Source organism: Tricharina praecox (assembly GCF_024521635.1).
Source record: "Tricharina praecox strain CBS 144465 chromosome Unknown BZA05scaffold_3, whole genome shotgun sequence".
In the NCBI taxonomy this organism is placed as follows: domain Eukaryota; kingdom Fungi; phylum Ascomycota; class Pezizomycetes; order Pezizales; family Pyronemataceae; genus Tricharina; species Tricharina praecox.
The window spans coordinates 718,099-743,670 of NW_026250405.1; the positions used below are offsets into that span (position 1 = coordinate 718,099).

The following is a 25,572-nucleotide window of genomic DNA, read 5'->3' on the forward strand; positions in this document are numbered from 1 at the left end:
CCACCCCACCTGACGCCCCACACACACACCTCGCCCTCCGATCCCACCTCGACCGTTCTGTGTAGTCACGTAGCCAGCGCCATCAATCTCGGAGCTTTGGTCGACTTAAGCTTGCGCACCGAACCCTAGATTCCCTTCAGTTTACCGCACCCCACGATTAGCATCTCAACCAGCAAGTGCCAGCACGCGCCACGCTAGCCCGGCCCCACTACCACCAGCAGCAACCACATCATAAGTCCGCCCAGGTCCCGTTCCTGTGACATTTGTTTTGGACTCGAAGTACCCCACCGGAAAAACCATCACCACATAATCCCAAAGCTGTTTTCTCTCGGATCAATATCTGTTTACACAGGATACTGGGACCCATAACGACTTTTCGATAGTTATCTCGGTGAGTTGTTTTCCCCTTGAATTTTTGCTCCGTAAGCACAGTCCTCAGGCTAACGAAGTCGGCCCTTAGAAAAAACATCAACATCATCACCTACCCAAAGACACACACACACATCAAAATGCAGGGACACCGACGAGGCCCTTGGTCCGCAAATGAGGACACCATGCTTGTTTCATTGGTCAAGACACATGGAGCTCACAACTGGGTTCGGATTTCGGCTCTGATCGGCTCGAGGACTCCTAAGCAGTGTCGGGAACGCTTTCACCAGAACCTGAAGCCAACACTCAACCACGACCCCATCACACCGGAGGAGGGGCAGATGATCGAGCGTCTGGTAGCGGAGATGGGAAAGCGGTGGGCGGAAATCGCCCGGCGGCTCAACGGAAGGAGCGATAATGCCGTCAAGAACTGGTGGAACGGTGGGATGAACCGACGACGACGGATGATCGGCCGTCAGAGGGGTAGCCAGAGCCACAGCCATCGTTCCAGCAACAGCAACAACCACCACGATATGTCGCCATCTCCCATGTCTTCGCCATCGCTTCTGCCTCAACAGAGTGGACTCCACATTTTCATCCACGGCAACACAGACGAACCGATGGTCTCGCCCACCTACTCCCAGTACTCCGAGTACTCGCGGGGCCAGACTCCTTCCCTCATCTCCGACACGGCCTCCTCGCTTTCCACCTCCTCCCCAAGGGTCCCGGCTTCGCCGACATACGAGAACACTCTCCCTCCTCTTCTGGGCCACCACGACAACCAGTTGAGGCGTCAGTCGATGCCGGCGATGTATACTTCTCCCGAAATCTACGACTCGCCGCGGTACACGCACCAACACGGCTCGTTCCAGGAGAGAGCGGAGATGAAGCTCTCGCACATTTCGGACCACCTCGGATCGAAGCCCATGCAGCGAGCGGTCTCCTATTCCGAGGCCCAACTGCAGGAGCAAAACGACGGCAACAAGATGAGCCTCGGATTCCTCCTGGGCTGAGATGTTTCATCCATCCACTCCCTCCCACGCACCTCTTGCATCATCATTCTTGAAAATACTTCATTTCCTTGACGTCAAAAACTTATATACATACTACTTCGAGGCTTTTTTCTGGTCCCTCATCTTGGGAATATTTCTTTTGTCACTAGGGTATTCATTCTGGGGGTTTCCATCTTTGGGTTTTCTTTTTCTTTTTCTTTTCAAATCTACAATCCTGTATAGCTGCGTCGGATGGGGTGGGGAGGGGGGTAGCTTTTCGGGATACTTCACGGTATGATTTTCTATTGTTTTGGTCAAGGGGTGGGGATGGGCGTGGGGAGTGGGTTTTTATTATTATTCGGGTCGGATTTTTATGTGGAGAGGAGCATGTTTTGGCTACTGCCGTTTTCTTGTACCATTATTTTATTTTATTTAGCGGAAATGGGGGACTTGGGTGTATTTCTCGTGGTTTTCTTTTAAAAATGGAGGCGTTCTGCGTACTTTTTTTCTTTTCTTTTTTTTCTTTCCTGTTGCTTCAAAATATTCTTTTTATTTGTTTTATGTGGGGATACTTAGGATAGGTTTTTATTGTATTGGGTTCTATCATCATCATTTTCATCATCAACGACGGGCGGGGGAAGTGGATGACGAAGCGGATGGGGAAGGGAATGGGCAATATCAGTTCTTTTGTTGCTTCCTTTTCTTTTTTTTCCTTTTTTTTTTTGGTATGTGTGTATGTGTGTGTGTGTTTTTGCTACGCTCTGCGATTCTGCGAATATCCATGATGCTTTCGAATAATAACCTGGGGGAGGAGGCGGCGGTGGTGGTGGTGGGGGGAGGTATGCGTATACGTCGTATTCGCCTGAGGGGGGGACAAATATCAACAGAAGGAGGATTTTCGGGGACTATACACAGTCTACACTACCTACACTACACTACACTTGACTTTCAACGACTTCTCTTTTGGATTATACATGGTGACTTTTCCAACTGCCCCCCCCCCCATACCCTTACCCATACCCATACCATATCCTTGTCGGAACGAGCGGGGAGATGGGTATGAGGGGGATGGGGGGATGTCCTATTGCTTCTCCCAGTTAAGCCCGGCAGTTATTCGAGAGAGCTCAGTAGGGAAAATAGATTGTCTATCCACCACCACTACCACCACCACTACCACCACCGTCCACCACCACTGCAACTGCAACTGCAACTGCTGCATCATTTTCCCCACTACCACCACCACCATTACTACTGCTACTGCTACTACCACTACTACCACCACTGCTACTATAGTACTACTAACTCGCCCTGTGACCTCGCTCAATCAACCAATGAGATGGCGGATGGATGGCCGATATTTAGAGGATGGATCCAGGGACGGTCCAACGTTTCCCATGCGGCATGCGGATTGACGTGATGATCTTGAACTACCTATCCATCCATCGAAGTATGTATCATACGTAGTCTACCTACGGTATAATATGTAGATACATTTGTTAGCTGCTGGTGCTGGTGTTGGTGCTGTTGCTGGGGAAACATCTCCCGCTGTGAGCTGGAGGAGAGTAGAGTAGAGTAGACCAGACCGCAGACCTTCACCACGGGTCCGCAGAAGACCGTAGCTTATCCGCCATCTTGATGTATGTACACCCTGTTGCATCGAGTCGACGGCCGGCCATCGCCGGCCTTGCAGATAGTTAGCACCGGTACCGGTACCGTATCCCACCGTCCACGGCAGCCCTGTGGGCGCGTGCGCGCGCAGTAGCAGCAGCAGCAGCAGAAGCAGTAGGAAGGCCACGATACATATCTCATATCTCATATCTCCTGCGGTGTGTGTCGGCTCGCCGTTGTGACATACGGTACATACCTCATATCACACCTACATACATAACTTCTACACATGTGGTTACCTGTAGCTACTGATCCAGATACCTACCGGTAGCTACATACATAGAAAAAAGCCCTCTGCGCCCCCGACCCCCTCACAAGCAGCAGCAAGCAAGCCCTCACGCCCTCACGCCGCCGCCGCCGCCGCCGCCGCCGCTGCTGCTGCTGCTGCTGCTGCTGCTGCTGCTGCTGCTGCTGTCTCCGGTTTGCTCCCACGACTCACGAGGGATCTAGGTGGTTACCTAGTGGACGCCACGAAACGCACGGCGCGAGGCACCCCCCCCCCCCCCCCCCCTCCCTCTCCACCTCCTCCGAGCCGTTGCATTGTGGAGAAGAGAGATGCCGCGGCGGCTTTCCGTGTGGAACCTGGGTAAGCTCGTGGAGTCGGTACCTATGTTAGGTTGTTAGGTGCCGACGGTACTCGACTCGTCCTCAGGACTACATATCAGCCGACCAGCCAGCCTTCCAACTCCCCCGTACCGTACGTAGGCCCCAAGGCTGCGGTGCAGCCCTAGACGAAACGCGGCCGGACCGGTCACCGAACCCAGTTACATACGCAGTTACGCAGTTACGCAGTTACGCAGGACGGGAACGAACGAACGAGCGAACGAACCAACAGCCAATGAACCAGCGGACGAACCAACCGACCAACGAACCAACGAACCAACGAACCAACGAACCAACGAAGGAACTTGGAAGGAAGCACAAAGAAGCAGATACAGAAGCAGAAGCAGAAGCAGAAGCAAACGGCCCAGCCCGTTGGCCGGGGACGCGATTCTATGTATGCATGTATGTGTGTAGGTAATTATGTATGTACGGCACGCAACGCACCCAACTACGGCAAGTAGGCACAGGGGACGCCGGCAGGCAGGCAGGCATTCAGTGGTGGTGGTGGTAGTGGTGGTGGTGTGTCGTGTGTGTCATGCGCTACTACCGGTAGCTAGTAGTCACGGCGGCGGCGGCAACAGCGGAAACGACTGGAAAGGCTGGCTGGATGGCTGTGGCCGAGATGTGGCCGATAGTCGGACCTCCTGCATCGATTGCATAATCGACGGCCCCGCAGGCCGCATCGTCACCGCGTCGCCCCATCGCCGCCAATCGTGTCTTCCGCAACGCCCCAACGCCCAACGCCCAGATCAACGCCCAGCTCAACCCGCGAGCGAGGAGTGAGGAGTCCCCGGTTTTCGCATTCGTTTTCTTTTGTTCGTGCAGCAGCAGCAGAAGCAGCACCAGAAAGAAGAAAAAGAAGAAGAAGAAAGAAGAAGAAACAGCACCATCACACAAGGCGGAAGTGTACTAATGTTGAATGTTGGTATGAAGCATGAAGATACCGAGCTATCGTTGGCTGGCTGGAGCGCTGCGAGTGTCCCACCCAGCACCCCTCCCGGCCCGTCTCGCTTCCCCCCGATATTCTACCTACATCATACATCATACATACATGTGCATACCCACCCACCTCATGCCTGCCTGACTGACCGGCCGACTGTGCGGTGAAGCAAGTAGAGCATGCACGAAGACACGCAGGTAGCCAGCCGTTGGTATGATATGTATAATGTAACCATCTCAGGCTTCAGCCAGTGTAGATTGTGTATGGTTTTTTTTATTTTTACATCCCTTTGCTTTTGCTTTTGCCCTCCACACACACTCCGAGACTCCTCAGAGTCCGACTGTCCGAGGAGGAGGAGGAGGCGGCGGCAGGATGATGATGATCCTCGCCACCCCCACCACCCTCAGCCTTGTGTCTCGGGCTGCTTCCTCTCGCCGTCACCCTCACGCTCACCCTGCATCGAGAGCTCAAGAAGAGAGAGAGGGAGAGGGAGAGGGAGAAGAGAAAGATCTAGACTGAACTAGAGATGAGGAGGGTGTGTTGCGTTTGCACTTCCTTTTGGAATCGGAGATCGGCCCCGACGCCGCCGTTCATGGGCTTCGGTTTTCTGATGTGAATGGGCAGAGACACACACACACACCCACACACCCACATACACCCGCACGCACGCACACCGTTCGTACAAACCTACACTATCGACGCGCATCGGGAATCAGGATCTGATATAATAACGGTGGCTTCGGTTGATGGTGAACCGTGACTTGGAAGGGAAGGGTGGGGATAGGGCGGCGGCGAAGCACTGCTGGAGAAGAGGGGAAATAGGTACTAGTGAATGGGGGGGGTGGGTGTTTTTTTCCTCTTTCTTTCTTTCTTTCTTCTCGGGAGCTGTCTGGACTCTGGTGCGTTGTAACTTGTGCCCCGGGAGTGGGTGCTTGTGATGTTATAGCCCAGGTTTGCCTGAATAATGTGATGAATCTGGGAAGGCGGAGTGGTTCAACGATTCGGATAGAGATAGGTAGGTCGTTGACTGAGCACTGTACATAGGTTTGAAGTACTTTGAAGTACTTTGCATGTACGATGAAGTGTGCATGTCCTGGTAGATAGTTGAATGTACCCAACGCGGTGGCATTGGATGGAGACGGTAACTGTAGTTACCTGTGTTGTATTGGGTGCTGTGCTGTGTAGCCTCCCTGCTGCCCTCATCCGTCGACGCGGCGGTACGGTTGTAAGAAGTAATACAAGCATAACTGGACGAGGGGGGGAGGGGGTGGGGCGCGTCGGCAGCGGTGGATAAAACACCGTGCCAGTGGTTCAGATCTTGCGGGATGCCCTTTCGTTCCGAATCGATGGAGACAGCTCCAGCAGTCGCAATGTTTTTTCTTGGCTCCCTGGTGTGTGTGGTGTGTGGTGTGTGTGGGTGGGCTTCCGAGTGTGCGTGTGTGCGTGTGTGCGTGTGTGCGTGTGTGTGTGTGGGCTGGCTTCCGAGTCGAATGGGTAGATAGTTCGAGCTCAGGGTTTAGCTGAAGATGTTGTTGGGTGTGTAACAAGGTGTTCGATGTGCCGGAGCATTGCAGCATTGCAGCCTTGGAAAAAGCAAAAGCAAACTGCGGGCTGAAGGTGGGATCTCTCAGAAAAAAAAGACGTTATGCCCAAGCGCCCAATGGGTTCCCAAAGCGGCATCCTTCCTTTTTCCCTCCCACGGGCGCCGCTCGCGAAGCGAAGGACCCCCCCTTGTCCGTTTTATTCTTTCTGGCCTTTCGTGCGCAATGCGGTTTAGCCTGGCAGTTGACGATTGGGTTGGTGAGGCGAGGTGAGGCGAGGTGGTGGGGAGGGAGCGTGAGGTTGGATCACGGTGCGCACAAAGGTCTTCTCCATCGACAACCTCCCTAAGCTACTCTAGATCAACATCGGTCGATAGAGTATCGCAACAACAACAACAGCTAAAGCGCACACGTGTTGTCTCAAACCGATAGCACTTCCGTTTCAGACCGATTGCGGCGACTGCGGCTGCTGAGCCGGGAGAGAGAGAGAGCTCTTGGCCGGATGATCCAAACCAAGGTAGGTATCTCAGCATCTGAAGGTGATGATACCTCCGAGGCGAGTGGTTGTCACTTGGAGTAGTTAGTTGGTACTTAACTGCCGGTACCCAACCCAGCGAAGCAAATCCGATCCTTCATGGCTAGAAGCTGTTGGCAGCCGGACCCCGAGCTGTGATGACTGCTGGGTATGTCGCAGTAGACCGATCAGCAGCAGCGTGCTGGAGAATGAGCGACTCGACTGTGTGGATGTTGAATGTTGAGCGGGTAGGACAGGTAGATACTGAAGAGCGGCAGCTGCAGAGGTGACGCAGCCTTGGAAGTGAAACGGCGAGTATGAAGGATGATTGAGACGTTGAAGTTCTATTCAACTTCGAAGAGCCATCGAACATGGCTCTCCTCCGCTGCCTACAACGTTCGGTGCCACTCGATCCGGCTAGCCCGGCTATCTCCACCATTCGGACCCACCGATCCCACTAACTAGCACCTCCTCCCATCTTATCTGATCCCTATATCTATCCTACATCTCGCTGCTCGCATGGTGATGGCAGACAACAAGAAGATCGTAGACTACCGGTAGATATCGTGCTATCATATTCTACACACTCCAAGGTGAGTTGCCTGGCCAGCGCGCTGCAAGCCATCACCACCATGCAAGCCACACCATCCGCCACTCGTCGCTCGATGCTCGAGAAAGACATAGCTACTCTACTACAGGTAGATAGCTGCAGCACTAATCCACGGGCTGCCGAGTACCTACTCTCGTAGGACATAGAATCAAGCAAGCGGTCAGGCGTGTCCGGGTCCAACCGGAGGAGTACCATCAGGCTCGGCGCGAGTCTCAACGGCTGTTTGTTACCAGCACTCGATTGATGATGATGATGATCGCCTGCGTGATGATTGATCGGAAGCACGCACGCACGCACGTACTTCAAGGTGATTACACCCCACTATATCCGCACTCTACTCTACACTGGTGGCATACACCTACCGTTTCGAGAGGTTGCAGACTTGCAGACTTGCAGTTGCTCGTGTGACTTTGATCACCAGTGCGCCGTTCAACTCGGTGATCGGATTATGGAGCTGTGGTGGGTACATACTACTATCTTGTACCGGACAAATGAATGATGTCGGACTCGTGGCGTCGACGTTCATCAATTTGCAAGCGATGAAGGAGGAGGACGACCTTCAAGCCTCCGGCCTTCCCCTCCGTCTCCACCTCCGTCTCCGTCTCCGGCTCCTTTCCTCCTGCACGGACGGATGCTGAACATTCATTCCAGTGAGCGAGTGAATGGGAGCCTGCTTGCTGCGCATGCATCGACATCTTGTACGAACCAGCTAACTAGCCAACACCCGTATGTATGCAAGCAAGCGCTGACCTACTCGCCTGTGGGGGAGGGGAGCAGCTGTATGATGACGAGATATAGTTCACCCCGGCGGAAGTTCAGTTTGCGACTCGATGTTGGGAACAGTTTGTATGGTATGCATGGTATGTATGATACGTAGTCGGGCTGGATCCCCCCGGTCCCGATGGTTAATCCCGTCCCAGAACACCACCAGTGACCACTGGAGTATGTACCACATAACTGCCACCACACCGGTGGACAGCCGAATAATATTGACCTCTGCTATGACTACTACCGTACATAGTACTAGTTCCTGCTCGTATCGATTGGTCTGCCATGTCCGAGAGTCCCTGGCTCCCCGGCTTTCGATATCATCTTTCTGAGAATCGTGGGGGGTTCTGACTGTCTTCTCCCGGTACCTACGTACGTACGTCCGATACGTTACTAATCTACGATTATGGCCCTTTGCCCGCTTACTCACTCACTCACTCACTCACTCAGTTGTACATGCCTAATCGCCGCTGGGGGGGCTTCAATCAGGCGACACTCTATCGCGCATACCCATCATGCCACGATCAATCATGAGTCCCTCGGATCTACCCTTGTTTATTCCTCGGGGTTTTCCATCGAATATTCGGTACCTTCCATCAGCGTCGTCATCTCTGCCTCCTTCTAAGTTCTCGGCTCGTGAATGCTCGCTCGAGGGAAATGTTACATCCACGTATCTAATCGACCATGGTGGTTCAGCAGCACAGCACATCAGATTATTCCGGCGCCAAAACACCTTTTCCGACACCGTGACCTGCCGACCGTTCGGAAGCTTGCGCCTTGTCGGATTCCGCTGGCGGCCGCGGTGTGTGTGAGAGAGAGAGTGTGTGTGAGCGTAGTTATGTGTGTGTGGTGGGCGCACGAATGTGGGTGTAATGGGTGTATAAGGAAATCATCCCCCACAGATTCAATATATCGGGATTTGAGCGAGGTTCCAGGGAACAGGGAGAAGGAGCGGGAAGCTACGACCAACTTCCTGACTGATGGGAATTGGAACTCCCCTCCACCCCCCTCCTTCGTCGCTCGCACAAGGATGTACCGTTTCCATTCGCTGCAGCTAACACCAAAGCTGTGCTACAGTGGATGAAGATCCGGAGATGTGTCCATGTCACCCCTCCACCCTCCACCATCCACAACCCACAACCCCTCCAGAGTCCACCCCCTCCACCCCTCCACCCCTCCACCCCTCCACCCCTCCACCCCTCCACCCCTCCCCCTCACTGCACCGCACTTCTCTTCACGCCTCCTCTTTTTCCTGGACAATTCACCAACTCCGAACTAACTAGTAGCCTTCGGTAGTTGACACGAATAGATTGCGGTGGGCACTGGGCTGACTGGTATGTGTGTAGGTATGTAGGTGACTCGGAGCTTGGGGGATTGTGTGACCTCAATCTCTTGTCGACAGGGAAACTGCCTGGCAGCTGGCAGTTGGGATGAGGGAACGGACGAACGCGAACGTTGAGGCCCATCCTCAGGAAGGCCTTGTCGGTTTCTGGCCTACTCGCCCACCATCATGTCGACAGTGTCCCACGTAACCTAACCCCGTGAAGCCTGCTGATGAGGAGCGCGCGCGCGAGCGGGGGACCGGGAGGTTTCTCAAGTTGCTCGCCTGCTTTGACTCCTTGCCCTGCTGCCTGTATGTTTCTTCTGCGCCTGTGTGTTGTACCTATCTGAGACCGTAGCTATGGACGGATAGGCTACCCGTAGGGTAGGATAGGGTAGGATAGGACAGGATGGATGCTCTGCGCATATTTCCCTGGATAGCTGGCAGACGCGAAATATTTCTAACAGGTCGTCTTGTCGTTGTTGTTCGCCGGGCTTCCTCCACCGTGGATGGCCGCAGTGCGGTACCGTTATCGATTGATTTTCTTTGACGCAATCCTTTTTTTCTTTGCTGCATGCCGTTGGCTCAGCTGCGTTATGCTTGCTCCCCTCTGCAACCTCTGCTGCCGCCGCCGGACGTCTGCACCGTTTGATCTGACTGACTGACTGACAGGACATGGCAGTATACCTACGCCGTCATTGACGCTGCTGACAGCTGAGGCGGGGTCTAGAGTATGGGGTCTGGACGTGCTCTTTGGAGGATTTAGACGGAAGTTACAAAGATGAGGGGAAGCTTTACTACATACGTAGCAAATCAGCTCGGCGAAGAGGTAATTATGGCGGTTTGCTTTCTTCTTCAGTTTTCCTTTCTTTTGGTGGAAGACCGTTTGTTCCTGTATCTGTAACCAGCGGATGTCCAGGGTAAAAGTTGAAACTAGTAGTGCTCCAGCAAAAGGAACTTTTAGGATGCGCGTTCGGTTTGTTTTCGGCGATGATACGTTTTTTTTTTTCCGCAGGAGATCCATGGCAGGCCAGACGTGCGTTGTGCGCGAACGAGACTTTTTTTTTTGCGGGGAACGGAGGGGTTGTGTTCTCCGACTGAGGCTCTGCTGGATTGGGCGGGGCCACTAATCACAGCACTAGCTCTCAGTCCAACCAAAGTTACTGCGGGTTGCAACTTGTGCTTGACTTTCTTCTTTTCTTTGGGCCCGTGCATGTGGTGAACACAGCGCAACCCCGACGACCGTTGCACTTCCAACCTCACTTCCCACACACATCGCAACCAACGACCAACGACTCAACGGCCCCAACGATCAACGACCGACCACCTCCACCTCCATCACCCACGACCGCCACCTCCACCTCCCCCGCGAACTTCGCCGCCACACAGCGCCATCATCTCCGCGGTCCTCTCGGCTCGAATCCTCTCTACCGTCATCAGCAGAAAAAAAGATCCTTGAAAGACACCTAAACACGTCATCCCCAAACAAAGCTAAACGAACACCACAATGAACTCCGGCAGTGACGACCAGAGGTGAGCTCCCCTCCGATGCAAGCAGCTCAGCTCACGCACACTGCCACGCTCCCCCGCCCCCGCGGTTATCAGACCTCCAATGATCTACATACACCCATCAATTACACTTTCGCCGACACGCCGTGGCGGAGATGGGGGCTAACATGGTGAACAGATGGCGCAGCTCCGATGCCCGGCGAGGAGGTCAGGGCCGGGGACGCAACATGCCCCGTGACGGTGGCTACTCCGGTCAGGGCTACAATAATCAGAACAACAACAATAACAACAACAACAACAACAACAACAACAGCAACGGCAATACGAATGCATGGGGTGGCGGCGGTGGTGGGCGCGGGGGCATGAACAACCAGAATCATCACCATCAACAGCAGCAGCAGCACTCCCAGTCCGGCAGCAACACGGGATACCATGAGCAGCATGTGCCGGTGAATGGATTCAACGCTCAGGAAGCTATCGAGATGCTCACTAGAGGTATGTACTTAATTACTGCCGTTTCTTCTTCTTTCCTGTCTTCGGCGTCTTGGCCACTCTTGACGTCGTGGAACTTCCGCTTCCGAACTTCTCGGATGGGCTCCTCGCTACGCGTCCTGAGCACGGCAGACCTTAGGTCTTGGCCCCATGTCGAAGCTGTTCATTTGCATAGCCAAATATATTCAAAACGCTTTTGTGTGCGACATTCGGTCCATGTTGCCCTTTTCGGATACCCTGCGCAACTCGACTGTGACTGCTGAAAAGTTGCAAGGCCGCTACGGTGGTGGTGGGGTCAATTCCCTCGCACTTATCGCCCTCCATCTGACGGGGTGGTTGGGGCTGCTGTATCTCGGCGATGCGGTAGATGCACATATCTTCTGGCGCCTAACCGGCCCATATGCCTTTACCGGGACCCCCAATTGCGCCATTATGTCTTGCAGACGGTCCCAACTACTTGGTATCCGACACATGAGGAATGGGCGCTTGGGGATATCCCTAAGATCCCGTCACGCTTGCTTGCTTCATTCTTTCCTCAATCGATCATCGGCCGAACGAAAGTGGACAGGCGGCTGACGTTTTTTCCCTTTAGCCTATGACACTCACATTCAGGCTGCCCGCTCATCGCTCGTAGATGGTATGTTACATACCTCGATGCATTTTCGGTGATCCGTATCCGTGCTTCTTCTATACGCGGACCTGTCACCGATAGAGCTTTGCGGAATGCTACGGTATTCGGCTGTTGGTGGATTCGGCTGACTGATTGCTTGCTTGCGGCTCAGGCGATAAGCCCATCCTCTACAAGGGCGATAAGGGCTGGTCTACTCCGAAGGGCAACAACAACGCGTGGGGACCGAAACGTAAGTCCATCCCACCAACTCTTGTATCGCCTTGGTGGTGCCTGACTCTCTTTTTTCTCTATAGGAAACGCCATGGCATCGGGCAACGACTTCTTGGCTCAGCTCAAGAAGAGCCACCAGGCATTCCAGCAGAGCAATGGCCGTGGCGAGCAGCAGGGCAATGCTCGCGAATAGTGGCTTCGGGGGAGTAGGTACTTAGTGAGTGGGGGGTGGTGTTTTTTTCTTCTTCTCTGAGCGTCGGATGGGAGACCCTTCTTTGCGGAACATCCACTTTTATGCGATGTGATGCTCCGCGTCGATAATAAATGCTATCATGACTTGTCACCGAGCTACCTTTCGGTTCACAACGTGAAATTCGGCATAACGACTACCTAGATCCAACACGTTCCCGCACTGGAAAAAGGATAATCTCGGGCCGAAGATGGTGACTTTCACCCGGGAATTACATTGTACCACTCCCGGTCACTCATTACACTCCGTCCTATCGGTACCCGTAGCCCAGTCCGACGGCCGGCTCAGATTGATATCATGTGTACTCGGTAGGATATAGAAGAACTATTTCCAAGCATCCTTTCCACAGACCACCTACCACTAGAAAATTCCCACTACCTAGTATCCGAGCATGATTCAACCGTCAAGTCCCCTCGGCCGTGATGAGTTGTATATAGCGATGTAGTGATTTTCCTTGCGCTTTAGCCTTCCATCTGCTTTGTCATGCGGTCAGAACAGAACAGAGCAGAGCAGAGGTCTAGATCTCCAGATTCCAGTCCAGTGTCCAGTATCCACAAGCTCCATTCAAACGCCCAGATACGGCATGTACGGTATGTACTCTCTACATACATATGAGGAGTCTGCGAGTCCAACCAAGCCTGCAATAGCCGGTTTCGCCACGCCACGCCACGCCTCGTGCGTCGTGCGTCGTGCGTCGTGCATGCTTCGGGGGGGTAGTCACTGGCTGACTGGGTCCCGTCCGTCGTCTTGCTTGCTTGGGAGTGCGTGGGAGTGCCCGGGAGTGCGCACGGCGGGTAGCTCGCGCGAAACGGATGGATGGTGCACAAACAAGCTCACAAGGTTACATAACGGTGCCGTACATACCGTACCGTCAGAGCACCGTATTGGCTGCGGGGACGCGGGAGTGGGAGTGGGAGTGGGAGTGGGAGGGAGAATCGCGATGAGGTGTTTACTGGTATCATAGGTAGTTTCTGCGATTGGGCAATTATCAGGGACGTAGAGTAGGGTAGGATGTGTATGCATCCATACGTAGGAGGGGTGGTCGACATAACGTTGCGTTGCGGACGTGGATGCGGACGTGGGTGGATGCAAGGGACGTTTGTCTCGGGGAAGCCTATATTCCTCCCGGCCCCCCGGGGGGGCGCGGGGGATTATTTGTCCGTCCGTATGTGTGGCGGCTTTGCGACTCGACTCAACTCGGGAGGTCGGTATGCATGAGGAGGTATGAGGTATGTATGCACATACGGTACGAGGAGGTTGCATGTATGTACGTTCGTACTTACCTAAGGTAAGATGTATGTCCCGGTATGTAGCGGAGACGACGTCGGAGAAGGCCAGCGGTGGGCAAGGGTCCATCCACCCATCCATCCCATCCATCCAGAACGTGAATACGGAGATGGAGGGGGGTTGAGCGGGGTAGGTAACTATTATGTCTCACCCGACCTGGCCTGGGCTGGACTGGAAAGGGAATTGAATGGGAATGGAAGGGGGCACGTGGTATCAGCGGTTGGATGGACCATGGCGTGCTCTTTCCCCTCTTCAGTGTCATCCAGGCTCCAGAGGGCCAGAAGGAGGGTCATGTAGTTATTGACTCGGAAACCGCGGTGCTGAGTTATGTACCTACCTGCTCTGCTGCATGGGCCATCATCAATATCAGCAGCAGCAGCATCATCATCATCATCTCATCTCTTGAAACGAAACACCCTCATTCTGCACCGTTTACCCCACCCTCCCAGCTCTCCCAGCTCCCGAGTCCCAGCACCACCACCACTACCACCACTACCAACCCACCACGGCGACGTCACATCATTTCCACTCCCAACAACACCCGCATCCGCATCCGCATCAACATCAGCATCAACATCACCCCCCCCCCCCCCCCCCCCCCCCCCCCCCTCCCCGGACGGCCCGCCCCCGCACCCAGACTCCAGTGCAGCCTGTGCCGGAATCCCGAGGGGCTGGAATGTGTGCATGCGTCTGTCTCAGCGTCTGTGTCTGTGTCGGCGGATTCCGACGCGGTACCTACGGCAGGTGTAGGTAACCAACTACCTAGGTAACTACCTGGGTAGCGATGGGTGTTACGTTTATTCTCGATCGGCGGATTTGTGATTCCGCGGGGGCTCGAGAAATACTGCTACCGAGGCAATCAAGCTATACGGCAGATGGAATGAGTAGGGAGGGGGCGTGGGAGGGAGGAAGGGAGGGAGGGATGCTCGAATTGGGTGGTGGTGGTGGTCATCTCCAGCTCGAAGGGACGAGTGCGGCCTGCGGGGAACCGGTGAGCGGAATCCGAAGCGCGACAGGCAGACAGACAGAGAGAGAGAGAGAGAGGTGAGATGAACTCGGTTTTGATTGCTGCAGTGAATTTGCCGAGCTGACTTTACAGAGTAGAATGCGCTCTACCGGCGTCGACGCGATGCATCGGCAGACTACTCGGAAGTCGAGGTCAGTTTCCTTCGGTGGGCAATGCTATGTAATGGCGACGATGGTATTGGCTCCCCGGCATGGGGGGTTGCTATCCTCCTGTCGCTTGAGGCAATCGGACGCGGTTCTGTGATCGCATTGTTGGTGTGACGGGGCACGGGGATGCATATCCGGATCCGGTGTTCATTCGAAGGCCTCTCTGCGGATGGATGGACTGGTGCCGGCGTTCGAATCCTGAAGGTGCGTCCGCATAATCCTACCGACGAAATATGCAAGAGCCAGGAGGTCAAAGTTCCAGCAGCAGCACCCGATGGCAGGCTATTCTTCACGGTCGTAGAGATCACTGAGCAGCAGCAAGCTGAGGTTGTGGAGACGCGACGACGACGACGGACAACGACAGACCAAAGCTTGTTGTGTGGTTATGGCTCGCTTGGACGGGAGATCGCCGCTTGGCATGCACCATGCCGTCATCAGAGAGAAGGTTAATATTCTTTCTTTCCGCAGTATCATACATAGTTGCAGTTGTGTTGCCGGATACGGAGCTGTGTTTTATCTCTGAGGAACCCAGGAGTTATCTTCGTCTCGCGCGTGCGACACGACTGAGCTGGCGGAGCTGATACGGCATCAGTCGGTGGTGATGGTTCGAGCTGGAGGGGACTCATCGCACCGATTCCCCAACCAAATTAATGGCCTTGTGGGAATGCACGACCGAGAAGTTGGGGGCCCACGCGCCCGGCCCGCGGGAGGAATCATACCGAAGAATGCGGGCGGGCAGAAGGAGAGCCCGTGCAGCCGGTACGAGATCTGCAGACTCGCTTTCTCGTCTCGCCTCGTCTCGCCTTTCGCCTCGAGCGATGATCTCTGGGGGGGTTGGTTTCGAAAGGTCAGTTCCTCCTTTTCCACACAACGATATATTTTTAACACGGTAGCTGAAGATTATCTAGCAACAAGGATATTCCTTACCACAGTGACTTCAGCCGGATGCTCCGGACGCGGGACCTGTCCGGAAGATGACGACATGCACTCTACTATATGGAATCTTTGGATGGATATATCTTACATGTCGCCGACCGCGTACCGGCGATGGCCATGGACCATGGTCGGAGTTGCCACTCCGCGGATGTGTGCGCGTGGCGTTATGGTTTCTACTCCATTGGCGTTAATTCGTAGATTGCTTTGACACCTGCAGCAAGCGCAGGATATGGGGGGGTTGTGGATCGGGGGCTGGGGGCTGGAAGGATTGGTGGGTTGAAGGAACTGGCAATTTACTGGAATGGATGGACCTTGGAGGGATCGGTGACAGGTGGCGGCGATCGCGAGATCGAGTGAGGGGATGTGATACGCTCGGTCGGTTGTGGGTTTAGTTATCGGCTAATAAGAAAGCAGAAGGATATCGATATGCCGTGCGCACGGGGGTGGGTCCGGCATCTAGAAATGAGGAGAATATACACCTATCTACTGCTGGAGGATGAAGGCTCGGTACTCTATAGTACTTTCCGTGCAATCCTCCGTCTACATAGTACTAACGGCGGCTAACGCACGATGTATCTAGGCTAAATTGAAGCCAGGTGGTTACAGTAAGTAAATATTCCGGTGAAGATTTGAGTTTTTTATTCGTGAGGCAGAGAGGCCGTTTGCGTCTACCAAGAGCCATAGTGCTTTGTATATGGGCTGGTAAGGATGATGGCCACTGCCGCTATTCGGATACACAGTAACTACTGTAGCTGATGGTTACTCGGTGGGAGTTAATACCGTACGGACAGGGCCCCCCCGCGGCTAGGATGCGACTCGAAACGCCGGATGGGTGAAGGTGAAGGTGGTGATCACTGGCCAGTGGGTGCCATGAATACATACATACATACTCTCCGGCACCTATAGTTACGGCACACCGAAACACTCGACGGTAGTGGTCTCCCTCCCCCGACATGGTCAGGACGGCGTACACGATGGGTGCGCAATGTGGTATGCGCGGCCTGTATGCTCCGGCGGGATTTGTTGCATCCATATTCACTATCCGGCACTTTAGATTTTCCCAGCATCGTGGAACCGCACCCCCCAGCTTCAGCACAACATACCTCTACATACTAGGTATACTGTTATCCCTTGCTCACTCCTCGCCTCTCCCCCTCCTCAGGCTCCTCCTCCTCTACCTCCTCCTCTACCTCCTCCTCCTTCTCCAAGACTCCAACAGTCGCCACCGCATTCCGCCACGCCCACATCCCTGAACCAATGAAGCCCTGACTGACTGGCAGCTCACATCCCAGAAGTTTCTTAGGCCGCAATTCGGCAATTGGATCCAGAAGCGAAACGCTGCGCTGCACAGCACAGCAGAGAGCAAGGAAGAAGAAGCAGCAGAAAACGAAGAAGAGCAGAAGAAGAACTAGAGGAAGAACTGGAATCCCAAGGGGCTGGCCGCTGGCCGCTGGCCAATCGGTCTGTGCACCATTCATCCCCTCCCCCCTCCCCTTTCTTTTCAAGAGAGAGCGCAACGGAGAGTGCTGGTTGGTGGATCGGAGCGAGACCGCTGCGGTTTCTGAAGATTGCTGGAAAGTTCCACATAGTTACCTACCTACTCGATGTGCGCTGCGCTGTTCTGTGCACAGCTATAGATAACCACTGCATACTACCGGTAGCTGGTTACTCGGGCTTGTCGTTAGTTATTCCATCACTCTCCTGCTGTTGCTGTTGAAGTATTTAATTGCGACAAAGAGTCCAACAAGTACAAGATACCTACCTCCCACCTAGGTGGTAGTATGTAGTCATGATTCGGGACCGAACAGCAATGCGATCGACACAAACACAAGCACAACACAAGACAAGAGGCACAGGCACAGCAGGGGGTTTCATGTTGAATGTGTATGTGTATATAGCGAGGAGGACGCAGCAGCATGTATGTCTCAGAAATTCTCGGTGCTGCTGTGTTACTGCAGAGTACCCAAGTACAATACATGGCAAACAACCCCAACCGCTGGCTGGATCAGCAGCGGGCTGGCTCGCCGGCTGGGTAGAAACAGCGAGCGAGCGAGAGGCCGGTCGGTCGGTCCGCGAAGCATTCCGATTGGTGGTCTCTGCTTGCTGCTCTGCTCCGTTGGGTGTGGCGGGGGTTAGGGGCGGGCAGCAGGGATTCGGGAATTCGGGGATTCGCCGCGAGTGAGCGCAAGTGATTCGTCGAGCGCGGAGCGCGGAGAGTAGCCTTACGGCTGATACTTTCGTTTTTTTTCGGTTTTTGTGGCGGGGGGAGGGGGGAGGGGTGAAGGGGGGATGTACTGGTACGGCAGCGAAAATACTTGCCGACAGTTTCTTTCGTGATGCGAGATGCGAGATGGTGGGGAATTGGAATGGTGTGTTGGTGGTGATGGTAGGGGGGGCTAGTACCGTTCGAATTTCCGAAGCGAGAACGGCTGATGTCTGATGTCTGATGCCTGGGCTGGCGATGGGCCGCGGGCGTGGGAGGCGCACGGGAAAAGACATGGGAAACAATATTGAAACATACATACCGCAATACCGCATTCGCCGCGCCAGGCGGCCAGCCAGCCAGCCAGCACCGCACCCCCGAGTGTTGAGATGTCGAGGCACCAACCGAACCGAACCAATGCAATGCGTGCGGCGTTCCATGTCAATCATGTCAATCTCTGCTCTTTCCAGTGAGTCGAGCATGGCAGAAACGCTAGCTAACTATGTGACTATGTCGAATCCATCTGTGGCTGCAGCACGGGAGGGAGGGAAGGAGTGAAGGACGGTGGGACGGTGGGTCTCGTTCTGTTCCTCCCTCTCCCTCTCCCTCGCCATCCTGAGACCGACTGACTGACCGAGACACACCGGCACACCGACACACCGTCACACTGTCGCTTCGGTGTGGAACATCGCAGCCAGCCAGCCAGCCAGCACACCGGTGGTGGTGGATGGTGGATGGTGGGTGGGTGGTGGTAGTAGACGGTGGCAATTGTGGCTGCGCGGCATCATTCCTGTTCCTTATTCGTTCGTTCGGTGAGGACTCTCGTGCAAGGCTACGTGGCTCAGTCCGTCCGTCCTTTCCCTTTTTGCGAACGAATGCTGGTGATCAATGCTCGACATACCACCGTAACGTAACGTAAAGCTGGCCGGTTGTTCTTTTCTGGGTTTCATTGTTCCGCACGGCGCATCGCACAGACTCGGTTCTCGCCAGTGGCCATGGATGGCAGTGCGTTACCTACATACTTGTTAGCCGGTGGTAGGTATGATAGCGGAAGTTGAAGTCGGAAGGGCTGACGGAATGGGATGGGGATATATCAGCCACCGGCCAGCCAGTGCAGTGCCTCTCACTCTGTATGTGTGTGTAATGAAGAGGTAAAAAAGAAGAAGAAGAAGCGGAAGTCGAAGTCGAATGAATGCTTTGGCTGGCTTCGGAGCGCGAGTGAGTATGTAGCTATGCGATGCTACTGTATCAGTCGATGCCCATCCATAGGTGCATAGCTCGTGCTTTCGGACAGCAGGCTTGACATTGTATCTCGCCCGGGCCCGGGCAAGTATCCGTTCATTCGAGGTGGACGAGTGACAGCAGAGGAGAATCACGGCGCTGAGCTGAGAAGAGTGACCGTTCATGTATGAGCGGAGCGAGCAGAGTGAAACGAATGTAGTCCATGAGTGTAAAGATGCCCAGAGGGACATAGTGGCTGGCCGCGTGGCCCAATGGCAAGGCGCTTGACTACGAATCAAGAGATTGCAGGTTCGATCCCTGCCGTGGTCACTTCATTCTTTTGTGTTTGTGCTTTTTTTTTTTTTTTTGCCGGTCTCGCGAGTCGCGACTAGCCGTGCTGCGGTGGCCCTACTATGTTGGTAGGACACTCCTTCACCTAGCCGGCTAATAAATATGTAAATAATCCGTGCAATCCGCGCACGGACGGCGGGATGGTGCCGTTCCGCTATGTAGACCGATGTCCCGGACCGGGACTTCCAAAAGTCTGTGGTGTACTATGTGTACATAGGTAGCCTAGGTGGACACTTAATCAACTCTATTGGAGCTCAAGCTCGCAGCTCGGCTCGTTCCTTACGCGGCTCATACAGTATTGAAACGGTTCGCAACCTAGGATTAAGAAACCATTGTGGCCGATGGTACTGGTTATCGGACGGTCACGCAGAATCACTCGAGGTGCTCGCGGGGCGGGGGATCTCGGAGTTTTGTCGTTCTTGAATCTACCCAGCGAAATGGGGTTCTTCTTCTTCCCCGAGAGGAGCGCGAGCGGCGCCTGTTGGTACAGACTTTAGCTGGAAAGGAATGATGGAGCGCAGGATCGGTATTTACTTATCTATAGTACTCTACTGTGACATATCAGGCCCATCATTGAGGTACCTAGTCTGGATTCTGGTCCTTCAATTGTACGTAACCAACATTTAATAAGAATCAAGTGTACATATTCAGTTCAGAAGCTGGATCATACCTAGATGTACCTAATGTACCGTAGTCGGGCCGCATCGTGGAGATCGAGTGCCCCGGATAGGAATCCCCACGATAGGCGGCCAGCGGTCTTACATATAGTAGAACGGCTACGGCTTGAAAGTTAAAGGACGTTGTGTTCCGTACCTGTTCATCCCATATTCTATATATCCTCTTTATGCGGCGAGACGGCGGATTGTTCCACATTCGATGCTCCTCCGCACAGCTACTACCCCCTCCCCCCCCCCCAATCGCCCATCACCCACCCGCAATCCCCCGCCGCCGCCCTCGTAGTCCGAAGCAGAACAAAATAAAAAACATCTAAAAAAGAACCCAGAAGTCTGATGATGTGATAATCTGACCACGGCAGGGCTCGAACCTGCAATCTCTTGATTCGTAGTCAAGCGCCTTGCCATTGGGCCACGCGGCCGGGATTGATGGCTTGAGTTAGCCACACAGACTTTGTACATATTCACCCGGCTTTCAGTTATTATTCTCCCAGGACTGAATCAACCGGCTGTGCTTGCGGTGGGAGACGGCGTTGAAGGGTGGTGGGCGATGAGTCAGTTTTCTGGTATGCTAGGTAGTGTATTTCGAGGCACCGTGATAGAGTAGACCGTAGAAACCGTGCTGCTCACGGTCAACGTCTGGATGACTTTGAGAGGAGCCGGTTGAGTAGAGTTCACCACGGGATTACTTGGGGATATTTTTCCCGAGAGACTCCGCCGGCATCCGATACTGACCTACGAAGGCATCTATGCGTACATGGGGGAGAATGATACATGACGGCCGATACAATAACACTCGTGTATGGTGCTTGAGGAGGAAGCGGGTGAAGTAGACTCCTTGGGCGTGAGATTGGAAACCTCGAATGGAATATTGTCTGATGGGAAAATTAAGTACTTGTGCCATTGAAATTTACATATTTTCTATCTAATCATTCTTTTGGGCCGCAACAAAACTCCAAGCTTAACGATGAAATTATCGGATATGTACCAAATAGATATTGAGGGAAGAAACGCCAGCAACGCAAATCTAGGTAAGATACCAATGGGCACAGTAGACCAAGGAACCAGCAGATGAAATATGACCCAACAAAGCCAATGAAAATGAAAAGGAAAAGGAGAAAATGGTATATTGACGAATTAAGGAACTTAAAAAAAAAAGGTGCGGGGGTTTCCCTCGATCACCACCTATTTATGAAGCCATATTATCAGCATACCGCACAGCAGGGGGGCTTTCGTTTCAACTCACTCGGCATCCGAGTCCTCGTCACGAAGTATACGTGTCTGCCACAACAGAAGAGTATGGGCCAACTCTCCAAAGTCCTTGACCAACGCCACGAACACGGTGCATTTCAACAATGCACGCATGTTCCTGGCGCAGTACTCCGTGACAATGTCGCGGAGACTGGCCTTGCGGCTTGGCCACTCTTCTTCACCGGCGTACTCGTCCTCGGTTCTCTCGTAGATATCGGCCAACAACGAAACAATCCCCCAGTCAGCTCCCGAGGAGGAATGACAACGAAGCGCTGAGGAGAGGTTTCTCGTTGCAGCGTCTTTGAGGTCCGCCATGAGCATTTCGTCTGCAAACATGGCTAGTTCTGCGTGCGATAGGAGCTGATCGGTGGCGTCTGGAGGGAAACGTATAGGTTCCAGTATATAGGAACCCTACGAATGGCTCAAAGACTTTGGACGAGACTGGATCGGGAAGCCTCGCCAAATTCGCAGAGGCTTCCTCGCCATCGACCGACAGCAGGCTGGTAAAGTAGGGACAACGCCCCATGAGAAGCTCCCGATGGAGATGGTAGGTGTCGGCCCCAGCCCCCCAGCCATTAATGACGGTGAAGAGCGTGGGGTTCTTGAAATAGCTGGGAAGGGAATTCCGGTCAGCAGAGACCGAGAATGAGGGCGGGTGTGATTCTTACCTGGCTTTGAACTCTGTGCCTTTGGTGGTCGGCCGCGGCCGCCGCTCCTTGGCGATCCTGAACGACTGCTTGGGAATTGACTTCTTTGCTGCACGAGGCATTGTGATGGTGTGGTGGTTGAAGCGTAAGGTTTGTGATGAGAGAGATAGATAGTGGGGGTGTAGGCTTGCGGAGAGAGAGATTGTCTGTGTGTGTCGGTTGATGGAGAGAAAGAGAGAGAGAGAGAGAGAGAGAGAGAGGAAGAGAAAGAGAGAAGATAACGTGGCCCGGCAAAGGATCGGCGAAAGTGAAGATGAATGAGAATTTGAGGTTCTATTCAACTTCGAAGAGCCATCTCAGCTCTCTGCTGCCACAGACTATCACACCTGCACCGTTCGGGGCCACCACTAGCCACTCCTCCTATCTTATCTGATCTCAAAGCAATCTCTTGATATCGGAGGTGTTACATACTCGTAGTCAAGCGCCATACCATTGGGCCACGCGGTCTGGATGAGGGAGGACGGGATTCATGCCATTATGACCAGAGGGTCAAATTGCAAGGAGGAGGAGGAAGGCAGGCTGATGGCCCGCGGTCGGATACAGAGCCGATACTCGGATCAGCGGGGGTTATCGCCAGGCAACCGGAGAAGGGAATACCTGCGTGAGAGCACGGCTTCCACCCGCTCCATAGGTGTTCGCTCGGCTTGAACCAGGGTTTCGCCGGCACTTCCGTGGATCCCTCGATGTGGTAGCATTCGCCCCGTAGCGTCCGGACGCAGCGAGGTAAACGCCCTTCAACTTATGTACATTCCGGAGCACTCGACCATACGAGCGAAGTCAATGTTGTAATATCTCACTCGTCGCTTAGTTTGTCGGACTGGTCGGTACTGGGGCGGGCAGGAAACGGAGTTCGTTGGTTCGCCATAGTCTAGATAGGCTGCATGCGAAATAAAACAGGAAGATCTCTCCCTCTCTCTCGTTGCTTAGTCGTTTGTGCGGTCATGACGTCGGGGAGCACTAGCCGCCTACCACCCCTCTTTTATGTCTTCTCTCGAGGCTTTCAGACTCTTACAATACAACAACAATACATTGCTTGTTCACACATTCCAACAGTCAAGCCCGGAGTGCACCTGTTTATCATGAAACGAACCGAGAGCATTTCGAATTTCGCAAGAAGCGTGGTATGTACTAGTAGTAAGCGGTATCCGTGTGCCGGACCAACCCGTCGTTCATGTAAAGTCACTCACTGTCCACACCCGCTGTTCGAGTTCCCGGACTTCGGATTTCAGGCGCAGCGGACCCTCCGTCGAGTCACTCGTATGTACGGATAACTCGTTTCCCCCACGGCTAGCTTGCTATTCTGTCCTGTATACCGTACACACTGCCTTCTCACAGCCCGCGACGCGCAAGCGGCTGCGAGGGCGGACCGACACCGACACCTTTTTCTACATACCGCCGGGATTGGCTAGGAGTAGGCTGTCTAGTCTCACAGTCCCAGTGGGGGGATGCACAGGACGGTCGGCGGCGGCCGGTCACCGATCCATCCCGTTCGTCCCGTGGGTATGTAGCACTGCCCGTAGCATCCACACACGAGTCTGTACTGAGAGTATGTACTGTTCTTGTAGGTAGCCCGTTGAACCTGCGCTACTCTACAGACAGATACATCTCTCTGGCTGCGTGTCAGTATCGAATCCTTCTCTGCGTATGAATTATCCTGGCGCCGAGGATGTGGTCATGATCAGCTCGACCGTGATTGGGACGGAATTCAACAGACCTCGATCCTCAATTGATCGATCGCCGGTGTTGTGCATGATCCGTCTACCCGCCCCGGCCCGTTCCGGGACGCTGTGGTGCCCGATCGAAAGGCAACAGAGCGAGATGTGGAGCACAGTCATGCCGGACCGTACAATATGTTGATGCCTCAGCCGGGACACAAGGGATACAAAGTGGGGGTGAATCGTGTCCGAACAAAAGGTAAAAAAAAGAGTTTCAAAGAACCTGTTGTCTGGTTGTGACCACGGCAGGGATCGAACCTGCAATCTCTTGATTCGTAGTCAAGCGCCTTGCCATTGGGCCACGCGGCCAATATGATGATGAATCGGCCTTGTACTACAACCATCGTAAAGTGCATAGCACGGCACAATAATTGGTAGAGAGGGATTGAAGGTGCGGTGTCACCTGACTCGGAGCCGGCGACGAGGGGACACCGGATTATTTTGGTGCCTCTACGGCCGAGGATCAGTGCAGAGACTCGGCCCCACGGCGATTGGAGGAGTTGGCGAGAGGACGGGAGAGAGCCGTTGAGGCTCATTTGTTTGGTCACGGAGGGTCCACTAGTACGTCACATGGGAGAGAAGTGTAATACCTAGTACTCAAGTTGCGATGACCGACGCCCATGCCAGATTTCGCAACCCATTCCGCAATTCTCCCAAGTCTAATCTTCTAGAGTACATTCCTTCCTCCCCCGTTTTTCAGCGAAATAAAGTCGCACTCAACCTGCCCAGCTCAGAAGCGGTAGCGAAATCTCAGAAAGCGCTGCCCGACGGCGGTTCCGGAATGTCATGCGCCCTAAACAAGAACTTCTCGGGGAGGCAGTAGAGCCTGACCAGCTTCCTGAGCGGCAGAACGTCGTAGCCGTGCTGGAACAGCCACATGTGCTTTGTGTACCACATGTCCTCGAAGCGGAGTTCGTTCTGGATCAGCAGCTCGAGGACGCGCCACGACTGGTGCACCACGCACATGACCCACAGCGGGATCGGCGGGAAATACCAGTCGTGCTGGTAGATCCAGCCGCGCATCTCGGCTCGGTAGTTGCGGTGCGGCCGCGCATCCCAGCGGAATTGGTGCTCGAGCATCGCCGGCGTGAGGAGCGGCGCGAGGAACGTGTCCGAGTCGTTAACGATCGCGTAGTACAGGATTCCTGCCGTGCTGTATTTTTTGAGTGTCGGATGGGTGACGTCCAGCATCGCCTTGTTCGTGAGACACAGAGAGAAGAGATCGGGGAACGGAAGGTAGGATATGACCCGGAAGTAGAGCTCGAGCGGGAGTTGTTGGAGCATCGTGGGCAGGTGGTAGGTGGTTTGGCGGTGGTATTAAGGGTTGTTTTTGTGTGGTGATGGTATTAACGGTTTTTTGTGTGTATCCGTCAGTGGTGAATGAGGGGAGTGGGAGAAAGAAAGTGTGGAGTATCAACTCGCTTATCTAACAAGCCGGCGGATAGTGGAACGCCGTTCTCACATCCGCCACACGCTAGCGTGGCAAGCTCCGTCGGCAACATCCTTCAATTTTCACATGCTATGAGAAACGTTGAAATCCATCTCCCGTTCGTTTGATTTACTTGTGGCTGGGGATGGCTGATGCAAGCCGATAATAACACCTCAGGCTGGCCTAACCCGATTGCAGCTAGCGTTA

The 25,572-nt window shown here is 54.0% G+C and overlaps 6 protein-coding genes and 3 non-coding genes across 9 annotated transcripts; 5 read left to right on the forward strand and 4 right to left on the reverse strand.

Moving 5' to 3' along the window:
* The first annotated feature begins 253 nt into the window (after positions 1 to 253).
* BZA05DRAFT_163289 (Homeodomain-like protein) lies at positions 254 to 1,519 on the forward strand. Its single transcript, XM_051479110.1, has 2 exons — positions 254 to 391; positions 461 to 1,519. Exon 2 carries the CDS (start codon positions 510 to 512, stop codon positions 1,380 to 1,382), a length of 873 nt encoding a protein of 290 aa, XP_051342943.1. The 5' UTR covers positions 254 to 391; positions 461 to 509; the 3' UTR covers positions 1,383 to 1,519.
* Positions 1,520 to 1,887, forward strand: BZA05DRAFT_163290 (uncharacterized protein). Its single transcript, XM_051479111.1, has one exon. The coding sequence runs from the start codon at positions 1,656 to 1,658 to the stop codon at positions 1,839 to 1,841; it is 186 nt and encodes a 61-aa protein (XP_051342944.1). The 5' UTR covers positions 1,520 to 1,655; the 3' UTR covers positions 1,842 to 1,887.
* Positions 1,888 to 4,009: 2,122 nt separating this feature from the next.
* On the forward strand, positions 4,010 to 4,552 carry BZA05DRAFT_386839 (uncharacterized protein). The gene has a single exon (XM_051482520.1). The coding sequence runs from the start codon at positions 4,053 to 4,055 to the stop codon at positions 4,413 to 4,415; it is 363 nt and encodes a 120-aa protein (XP_051342945.1). The 5' UTR covers positions 4,010 to 4,052; the 3' UTR covers positions 4,416 to 4,552.
* Positions 4,553 to 9,686: 5,134 nt separating this feature from the next.
* Positions 9,687 to 10,394, reverse strand: BZA05DRAFT_163377 (uncharacterized protein). The gene has a single exon (XM_051479112.1). The coding sequence runs from the start codon at positions 10,348 to 10,350 to the stop codon at positions 9,856 to 9,858; it is 495 nt and encodes a 164-aa protein (XP_051342946.1). The 5' UTR covers positions 10,351 to 10,394; the 3' UTR covers positions 9,687 to 9,855.
* Positions 10,395 to 10,833: 439 nt separating this feature from the next.
* Positions 10,834 to 12,361, forward strand: BZA05DRAFT_441610 (uncharacterized protein; the record flags this gene model as incomplete). Its single annotated transcript, XM_051486680.1, has 4 exons — positions 10,834 to 10,859; positions 11,014 to 11,330; positions 12,110 to 12,187; positions 12,252 to 12,361. The coding sequence occupies 4 exons, from the start codon at positions 10,834 to 10,836 to the stop codon at positions 12,359 to 12,361; spliced, it is 531 nt and encodes a 176-aa protein (XP_051342947.1).
* A 7,135-nt stretch (positions 12,362 to 19,496) lies between these two features.
* BZA05DRAFT_t34 lies at positions 19,497 to 19,568 on the forward strand. The gene has a single exon. It is a non-coding gene; the product is annotated as a tRNA-Arg (tRNA).
* Positions 19,569 to 20,613: 1,045 nt separating this feature from the next.
* BZA05DRAFT_t46 lies at positions 20,614 to 20,685 on the reverse strand. The gene has a single exon. It is a non-coding gene; the product is annotated as a tRNA-Arg (tRNA).
* Positions 20,686 to 21,505: 820 nt separating this feature from the next.
* Positions 21,506 to 22,283, reverse strand: BZA05DRAFT_441611 (uncharacterized protein; the record flags this gene model as incomplete). Its single annotated transcript, XM_051486681.1, has 3 exons — positions 21,506 to 21,874; positions 21,930 to 22,125; positions 22,183 to 22,283. 3 exons carry the CDS (start codon positions 22,281 to 22,283, stop codon positions 21,506 to 21,508), a joined length of 666 nt encoding a protein of 221 aa, XP_051342948.1.
* A 1,890-nt stretch (positions 22,284 to 24,173) lies between these two features.
* Positions 24,174 to 24,245, reverse strand: BZA05DRAFT_t45. The gene has a single exon. It is a non-coding gene; the product is annotated as a tRNA-Arg (tRNA).
* Between the last annotated feature and the right edge of the window lie 1,327 nt (positions 24,246 to 25,572).